This window comes from Hakea prostrata, chromosome 1 (assembly GCF_041222555.1).
Source record: "Hakea prostrata isolate BN-2017 chromosome 1, UWA_Hpros_2, whole genome shotgun sequence".
In the NCBI taxonomy this organism is placed as follows: domain Eukaryota; kingdom Viridiplantae; phylum Streptophyta; class Magnoliopsida; order Proteales; family Proteaceae; genus Hakea; species Hakea prostrata.
Window position 1 is genome coordinate 5,318,650 of NC_142600.1, and position 10,005 is coordinate 5,328,654.

At 38.3% G+C, this 10,005-nt stretch overlaps 1 protein-coding gene across 1 annotated transcript; it reads right to left on the reverse strand.

The window, feature by feature from the left end:
- Positions 1 to 2,254: 2,254 nt before the first annotated feature.
- On the reverse strand, positions 2,255 to 4,301 carry LOC149026912 (GDSL esterase/lipase At1g71250-like). Its single transcript, XM_089146113.1, has 5 exons — positions 4,029 to 4,301; positions 3,822 to 3,949; positions 2,956 to 3,198; positions 2,575 to 2,830; positions 2,255 to 2,475 (listed from the first exon to the last, which is right to left on the reverse strand). The coding sequence occupies exons 1-5, from the start codon at positions 4,291 to 4,293 to the stop codon at positions 2,255 to 2,257; spliced, it is 1,113 nt and encodes a 370-aa protein (XP_089002239.1). The 5' UTR covers positions 4,294 to 4,301.
- Positions 4,302 to 10,005: the final 5,704 nt, after the last annotated feature.

Genomic DNA, 10,005 nt, shown 5'->3' on the forward strand with positions numbered 1-10,005 from the left:
TTATTGGTTGATCAAATGACACTTTGACAAGTAGGATACTGACAATTACCTCTTCTTTTCCCTAATAAAGATGACACATTCTTCTTCTTCTTTTTATTTTTATTTTTTATTAACTTTCTTAATTAAATTGCACCTTTGTTATGAAGTTTTTTTTTTTTTTTTTAATTCCAAATTATGGTCAATTAAAATTTTTTTAGTGGCTAAAATTCAAACGACCCTCAATCACCCAAAATCCTTCATTCTCATATGTGATTCAAGATGGAGAGGTTTCTCCTAACAAGTTGTTAGAATTCTCATTCAAAAACAGATTGTTAGCATCAAACCTAAAAACTTAACTACACAATTGGACTGATTTGAAATCACCCAATGTCCAGATTTCAATGACGTGAGATTATTCTCAATTTGGCCCTAAAAAATTATTTTCAATTCAAATGATTGGATAAATTGACAGATATATAATTAAATTTACTAAATTCTTAGCCCACAAATGGCTAACATATATTCTATTTACATCAAGAAGGTTCTTCATTAACATTACATTTTTTTTATTAAAATAAGAGCAATAAAGAAGATAAACTTATCCTAATACTGATAAACAAGAGAAACAGACAACCCAATCTGACCCTTTCTATTATGTGGTTCTTGTACTTAGACAGAAGTGTGTAAAATATTAAATTAGTCTATAGAAAATGAAAGAAAATCTTATTTATGTATCCTATTGATTTTGACTACATTTAATTTAATTAATTCTTTTTGGTGTAACCCTTAACTACATTTAATTGATCATCCCTATTCAAAGACATGTACTATTTCTTTGGCTGATACATGGACACATTTCTATTCAATTGGTTGGTATTTTTGTAATTCACAGTTGAGTTTTCAATGGGCTGGTTGATTGAATAGGATTTTTAGCCGAAAAAAATTGATTGAATAGGATTTAAATAGCTATTTTAACATGAAGTAATAGTAGAACAAACAAACAATTTTGATTTTTTCACTCACGAGATAGAGAATTGTGCTCTCTCGATAACTTTTGATTACTCATACAAAAAAGCAACCTCAGAGAGCATTACCGAGGTGAATTATTAGAGATTCAAAAAAAGGAACACAATCACATGTAAAGAATCCTAACTTGTCAGCAACCACCAATGTAAGGGATGACTTGACTATTAATATTAGCTTGTACATGAACCCAAGATGTACAATAATTGATTGAACTGTTCTCAGGAAGAAATTATATATTTTGGGGGAAGTAGTGCTTTCTATGAGCTTGTTTCTCTATTCCCTCAATTAAATGCTGTATTTCCTTTTTCATGTTATGGGAAGTCAAGAAGAGAATAATGAAGATTTGATGGACCACACCGGGTTCATGGGCTAACCCATCAAGTTTCACACGTTTGACCCAGAAGGCCCATTGGCTTAACTATCAAGGTCCATGGGCCTGACTGTATGCCTCATATAGGCTAGCCCATAAAATATTTTTATTGGGTTAATTTTTTATTTTTTTGTGTGAAACTTATTGGGCTAAAATTGGTCCAGAAGGTTCTACATTCATGGGGAAGACTGGATATTTTTAACAAATATCTAAGTTCATTGAAAAATTGTGGTTTCCCAGTATTAGAAATATCCAAGAAGTTTAGAAAATATCTCCTACTTAAGGATATTCTCCACCAATGGATGTAGGATATTTATACAAATTCTAATCGAACGTTGAGGTGTCTATAAGTAGAAGTGGTCTCATAATTGGAACAAGACAGCAAAAGCGAGTCTCTTGTTCTTATTTTGGATCTAAAGTCTGTTCAAAGCTACTTTGCGCACACCCGGACTACATCCTTAGATAGTTGTTGTAGATACGTCTTTAGCACAGTAGTGGCAGCCTCATGTGTAGAGGCAGTAAATTCAAGTAAGTGATGCATTCAAACCTCTCTCTGCTTGTGGGCCCCAAAATGCTATGACTGACTGATGATGACAAAAAGAAAAAAAGTGGGGTAGGAATTGCATATTACTTAAATATAAAGTGGAGCTTTGCCCTTAATTAGTTCTGAGAGGATTCAAACTCGAACCTCCTACTTGAGACCACCTAAGTCATCACTTGGACTTTGTTGTATCCTGATTTACTTATAAGGAAGAACTGAAATCATAAGTATAATAGACTTTTAACAAGGATCCTTGCATATTATTTCTACTTTTTTGAGAAAACTACATGGATAAGTAGCTTCGCTAATGAGATATATAGAATGATGCATGGAACTTGTTACATTTGTATCAATTGCTGAATGTTGATGGGGTAGATATCATTTTGTGGCCCAGAAAATGCCCTCCGAGCTAGTATAGCATTCATAGCTTGTGTTGGATGGAAGGCATCCCAGAATACAAACTGGTTTCTGTCTGCACAGGGAATTGAAAAAGGAAGACATGTTATCTGTCCCAGGTTTAACCCAATTCCACAGCATCCACTGTTGAGCACAGTAAAACCTGCCATAAATGCCAAATACAGATCATTAATTAGCAAAGAACCCAAATCAGAGTTTAGAGAGTTGAAGGAAGCAGATGATAAGAATTAATGGATCTCACCATAAGTTGCAGGATTATTGAGGGTGTCACCCATTATTACAAAAGTGTTTCCATACAAAAACATGGCTCCAGGATGATTCGAGTTCAACTGATCAACGAGTGATCTCAGTCCCATGTTGAACAACCCAACGATTTGATTCACATTCTGAACGCATGTCCCTGGTGGTGCTCCGTGTGCTGCTAATTGGTTAGGAATGCAACCCAGTGGGCCTAGCCCTGATAGCACGAATTTCCTTAATCCCAAGCTGTGCAGGGCCTGCAAATTCAATTCAATGGAAAAGAAAAGAAAATGAAGGAGCTGAGATGCATGGAATGAATCATATCCAGGATATATAGAAATGAACCAACTAATTAATTAAGAAGATGAAGAACATTAATTACCAGAATCTGCCTGGCGTAGTTGTTGAGGAGAAGATTGGCGAATGCTGTAGGATTGTAATAGTAACTGGAGTTGTATAGGGAGGGCAAGAGGTAGTTGTTGATGTAGTCATTGTTCCCAATCACCATCACAGCAATAGATTTGGCCAAGTTTTGTGCCAAGTAAATTGGATTTATCTGAGCTCTCAACTGATTTAAGGTGTTCTCAAAATTAAGCACCTGTCTGTTTAAGCTAAAACGCTCTCCCTGCAATAAGAAGCATTTCAAAGGAGAATGTTCACCTTAAGAAATCTGTAATTAGAAGGAAAATTCACATAATTTTTATCCAAATATATAGAACAAACTCGGTTCCTTGGAGATTGATTTAGATCGCTTACCAAAAACTAATTCTATGTAATAATAATGACAAAGATAAAATGAAAAAGAAAAAAAGCCTTAAATCTTTGGTGGAACAAAAATTACACAAAAAATGAAATACTAATGATCTAGATTGCATGAGCCAAGTTCGGATTTTCTGTTAGTTAAGGTAGAGGTCTGTGCTCCGTTCATACTTCTCCATCACATATTATAGGTGAAGTTCACGTAGGCCCCACTAGGGGTTCTATAGTTGATTCATTTTTTCAGCACTTAGATGTAGGCTTCACTCTTAATATGTGATGAAGAAGTGTAAGGGACCGGGGAGCACAGATCTCAACCATGAAGGCCGGTAGAGGATCTAGACTTGTATTGGGTGATGACTAATTATGATTTTAATCCTGGATTAGCATCGGATGCGTTTATGCCGATCGGACCACTCCAATCCCTCGGTCCATGGGTTTGATACTCTTTCTATAGAATAGTATAGTAGGTAAGTGAGAATGAGAAATTACATAGTGTCGGCCAGTCTCATCAAGAATGCCAGCACCTGCTGAAGCATAATTCACTCCATAAAGAAGTCTTGTACCTGTTGTGGTAGGATCTGCATAGGCTGGGATAGCAGGGAGACCCATCATCTCTCCTGCAAACTCAAAGAAATCAAAGTCACCTACAGTTGATTTAGTGCATATGATCCAGAGAGAGAGAGAGAGAGAGCTCACCTAGCATATCCACCACAGTTTTTCCATTACTGAACCTCCCAGTGGGACCTTGAAAGAAATCGATCCCATAAGGGACATAGTTGGATTTGGCAATGGAAGTAAGGAAATTGTTGTTTCCAGTGTCAACGAGTGAGTCTCCAAAGACAAACATAGCAGGCACGAGTGGTGCTCCAAGAGCCACTCCAATTGACGAACACCAAAATATGAGAATCCACAACCATTGTTCCAGAGTCATGACCACCACTCTTGACCTTTCTCTTCTCATCCTTTAGATCTATCTATCTCTTCCTGTCTTTCGCAGTGTGGGTTTGTTAATATAGAGAAAGTGTGTGAGAAGGGTTGAAGAAGTGGTCACGATTTCAATCCGTAAGAGAAAGCTGATGAGACCCATGGATTCTTGCTTTCCTATGAGCTTTTCCAACAATTTCAGGATCTCAATCGATCACTCGCATGTACACGCGGTCCTCATGCGTTTTAAGGAAAAAGAAAAAGAGAACCTATAAATTTCACTCGGAATAACTTTTTACCTGGGAAATAAAAGTTTAAGTGTGAACTTAAATCTTACCCAAAAGAGAACCCGTGTGGATCAGGCGTTACAACCACAAATTATGTGGGGTCCATAAATAAAAAATAATAAAATATTAATAAAAGAAAAGAAGTAAACTTCATTACCTTAATTCTGTGGGTGTCCTGTAATTCGTGGTCAACAGCCATCAATGAGATAATCTGGACTTGAAGAGAACAGTGGAAGCTGGCATTTACTCAAATGTAACTTTCCGATATACTTACGGTTCTTCTTTTGGTTCTTAGGTTCATCTGACGTGTAAAGCTGACGGCCCAATAACATTTTAATTTTAGGGCCCTTTAGGCCTTAGGTTGCTTATTATGGGCTCAGGTCCATAAGTAGAAGTGTAGAACAGTCAATCAGATACTTATAATGGGCTGTGGACAAGTTGGCCCAAGCCCCGGTCCAGCAGCCTGGCCTAGAGAGTATTAGTAGAATTAGCTTTTGATATTCACTAATTAAGATCGATTAAACACTATATTAGATCACTGAACACTACATCTGATGTTTCTACCATGGTCGATCATGGCTCAGATAGGTCCACTGCCACTTGAGAGGAGTTATTATACCGGCCGGGACCGGAAGTTCCGACCGGGATCGATTCGGATATGTATGATCAAGATATAATCCACTTGGCCTACTGTTAATATTAGCGCATGGGGGCAATATGGAGATGATTAAGGATAGACAGCTATGTCTTGCCAGATAAAGTTAGTGAAACTTTCTTAGTTCATTGAATTTTAAGGGAAATCAAAATAAAGTGTGCTCTTCATGTTTTCCTGGAACACACTGGTAGTGATCCAAATCCCTCCACTACAGCGACACAACAGCGACCACTTTTATCACCTGTAAGAATCTATTAAATTCCGGGCACTTCAAGAGAGACCCACAATCCAGAACTTTCCTCAGTATAGCTTCTCTGATGTGATAAGCATATGGGTTAGATATTTGGATGTAAAGGGTTACAGTTCCTGAAAGAAGAAAGCTAATTTGATCAGCTTTCATGTTAAAGAGGGATATATATGGACTAATTTGGTGGCTTTCATTTGTTCCTGTTAATGTACATAGAAGTTCCTTCGATCTGATGAAATTGAAAAACTAATCCCTTCTGGATGTACACTCATTGCCTTCTTTCTGTAAAGTTCTCTTTTCTAGCTGCAGGAGCTTTTGTGTGTACAGTAAGCCATGCTTTTTCCAGGAAAATATGAAGAGCACTCAATCTTCTACATTGAGATGAAAGTGAAACATTGGGTGGCGAGTGTCATATCTTAACTACCATGACTACTCAATGCCCAGAAGAAAATCTTCCAGATTCTCTTCAAGTCTACTTCTAGGACCATATACATTGCACCTCCAAACCCTAAACCTTAATTATAACCTCTTTAAACACCTTACAACACCCTCCATCCTGGAAAATATGGTTGCTAAGGCACTCTCTCTCTCTTTCTCTGTGATGCCCCACCTCCCAACAAAAGGTCTAAATACAATGTACTAGACACGAATCACTTATCTAACATATCTCTCTCTCTGTGTGTGAGATAAGAAAGAAGGAAAATAAACCCTAATCAAACTACTATCGATCTGTATAGGTCATTTCACCTCCATGTCCCTCACTTGGGTGTCTGCTTCATATGCCAGTAGAATATCCACTTATATACCAAAGGCCCATGTATCATTTTTTCTTTTTTCTTTTTTTGGTAGAACGGAAGAGAAGCATTTCCCACTTAACAAGGAAACGATATTAATTTGCACCAACACTCTTGGCTTCAATAGGCTCAGTGCCCTCTTGGGTGTCACGATGAGTAGCCTTATCACCTCCGAAAACAACAACTTGGAGAAGAGTAGTTTCGAGATTGAATCTGATATGCTCTAGGTGAGACTAGGAAGACCTGTTGGAGAAAATGGAGAGAAGAAGATCGAACACTGCTGTCTTGCCAATTAATAAAGCCAATGCCACCTTCGTCAGTCATTTTAAATAAAAGAAGGAAAAGTGATGGATCTTATGTGGTTCAGAAATGCTTCTTAATGTCATTTCCATTGATGCTTTGCACATTCTATGGTCAGTGCATGATCGATAACATCTAGTGTTGCCTCTTTTCCTTCTATTCTCTCATTTCAACATTGCTGGCGAGATAGCTGGTCTCTGATGTGATAAGCACCAGAATTAGATGCAAGGATATGACCATTAATTTGATTAATTGTGAACATCAGTTTCAATTCCAACAGTTAAAAGGAAAATTAACGAATATACTGAAGGATTCAAATTACACACTTCAAGAAGTGGAGAATGACAAAATGTTTGAGCTAGCTAATCCTAGTGAGTGGCAAAGTCAAATATAGGCTGCTTCATCATACCATTATCATCTTCTCTTCTCCTACTAATTTCTTCGCTTCTTCAAACAATTAGAAGAGCCTTAAAGTTCCTAGCTTTATGCACATCGATATGCTTTTCCCAGGAAACTCGGCTACAATGAGAGGCAACTTGAGCATTGGATGGTGACTGTCATGTTTGACTTGAAGTACTCAAAAGTCCCTTGTCACCATTGAAGACTGTTGTCAACATTCTCTTCCTTTCAAGTTCACATCATAAACCCTACACCATAGTCCCTGTAACCACCTTATGACCACTGAAGGCCCGCCATTGTCAAGATTCTCTTCAAATTCACATACTACACCATATCAAGCTTTTGATGTTGGCTCTGTTAATACAGTCTCTCGATCTCATTAGTTGTTAGGTTGAAATCCATTAACTAGGAGTGTGATAGTTTTTTTTTTTACATATAATTTAAATACAATATGTGATTTCACCTCTGAATAAAAAAATTCAAACTTTTGACTAGAAATGCTGATCTTTTACCAAATGAACTAACCTCTCAAGGTCATATTAGGAAGAGTTTATTACTTTGATAATGCACCAGTTAATGTATAATTGACTTCATAATATTCTTCCTCATGTTGGCATACTCTTGTAAGGGGTTGAAATTTGTATCCAAAGAGTTAAAACGAAAAAAAGATTGAACTTATGAACAAAAGTCAAAAACTAATTCAAACTCACCCGTCAGCCACCCTATGCTTGTTCTTTGGAATCGTAACTCATAGACTTTGATCTGGGTCTTCAAACCCTCGGGTGATCCACTTGGAATAAAAACCTTGTGGAGTTCCCGTCTGTTGGTAAGTTGGTCGGCTAATACATTGACCTTTTTGTAGTTGAGCAAAGAATCAACTCCATGAGCCCCTACTCAAGTAAGTGAAAGGCTTTCCTCTCGCTTTGCTCGAGCACTTAACAAATCCTCTCGCTTTTAATAAAAATAAAAATAAAAAACGCTAAAGTCAAAAACTTCTTTTCCATCTCATTCTTGAGCCAAGTGAGAAATTGTTCCTCATATATCCAATAAAAGAAAAGAAAAGAGAGAGAGAGCAGCCTCTCTCATTTAACCTAAGCTTTTCTATAATAATCAAATCCAGTGTTTGGAATAAAATTTTGACCTGTATTTTTCTGAAATAGGGAATTCCAACTTGCAAGTTCTCTCTCTCTTACCTAAATGAAGAAGAAAAAAAAATCTCTCACTCACTATTTCACACATCCACACATAAACACACTCATTTTGTCTCTCTCTCTCTCTCTCTCTCTTTCTCTCACACACACACTATTATCCATAGAAATTTCATAATCTCACACACACAAACACAACCATTCTCTCTCTGTCTGTCACACACACTATTCTCCATAAATAGAAATTTCATTCTCTCACACACACAAGCACACCCATTCTCTCTCTCTCACTCTCTCATTCTCTCACTCTCTAGTATCATTTGGATTTCATGCACATTCTCAAATATCCTTTAGGATTATAATCACACCTACACACGCTTTAACTAGTGTCAATTGGGATTCCATAATCTCTCTTTCTAAATTAGGCTTTATAATAAAATACCAGAGTCAAATTGGTGGCGGGTAATTATACACTTAGGAAAAGCTCATGAAAAAGAGATCATATTGAGGAGGAAAGAGAATTAAAGTTGTGTTTCCCTATTAATAATGCTGACTAAACTAGCTAGTATGGGCTTGTAATACTCAAAAACACAAACAAAAGCTTTGTTTTCTTATTAATGTGGCAAGCTTCAACCGAATATTAATGTAGAATAGAAAACCCTAATGCCGCACTAAAAATATCATTATAAAAATTTAGACTGCATGCATTAGCGATAATAGCTAATTAAGTTCCCATAAAAAATAAAAACCCAGCGGGGAAAAAAAAAAAAAAAATGGGGGATTGTTAGGGGGGGTTAATTTTTGTGGGGGGAAAAAAAAAAAAAAAAAAAATTGGAAAAAAAAAAAGAAAAAAACAAAAAATTTTTTGGGGGGGTGTTGTTTCCTTTGGGTGAAAAAAGGACACAAAGCACATGTCATGGGAACATACAAAAGAGAATATATAGTAAACAAAACACGGCAACCGCCCAACACCCCCCAAACGGCCGGGGCGAGGCAAGACATAAAGAAGAAACACCCACGGCAGAGGAGGAACAAACAGCAAGATGACGGGAAGGCAAAAACGAGCACAAGAGACCGGCCACCCACGAACAAAGGAGCAACCAAGGCCGTGCGAGCAGGAACACCGGAAACCGACAGGAAGAGCACCAGACGCAAACAAAACAACGGGATCAGGAGAAACCCAAGATCACGAAAGATAACCAACCAAGTGAGCCGGGGGGAAGCCAAGCCGAACCGCCCGCAGAGCGACAGAGGGCCAGCACCCAGAAAGCGGGCACCAAGAAAAGACAAAACCCAGAGAGAACGACGAGCAAGGGACACCCGCCCAACAGATCCGAAAACCGAAAGACGAAGAGAGCACGCGACGGAACGAAACCAAACCAAGGACCCGAGAACGAAGATACGTGCACAAGAAAACCGCACGTGGAGTGCACGATGACAAACAAACACCGCATAAGACAAACGGGACGGCATGGCAAAAGTAAACCACCAACGAGCACGAAAAGGAACACACAAAAGCCGGAACGGACAGCGAGCCCGAGATGCCATAGGAGTGGCAAAGGACACACCACCGAGCACGATGAAGAAGACGGAGCAACGGATTGAGAGAGAAAAACCAAATCGGTAGTAGTGACCCAACCCAAAAAAAAGCAAGGGCCCCAAACCCATAGCAAAGACGACCCAAAGGGCAACGAAGGAGTGGAGAAATGTCATTATTCCCAGTAAGAACGATAACATCAACGTGAGAAGCAACACTAAGATAACGCATGATGATAAACAAAGAGAGAGCGCAAAAGACTACAGAACCCAAAACCAGAGAAAGCCAGAACCGACAAACCGGCACGAGGAGCGGAGACCAAAAGACGGTGAAGGACACACACGGGCCGACACACAAAAACCCGCGGTGGGCATAAACACAG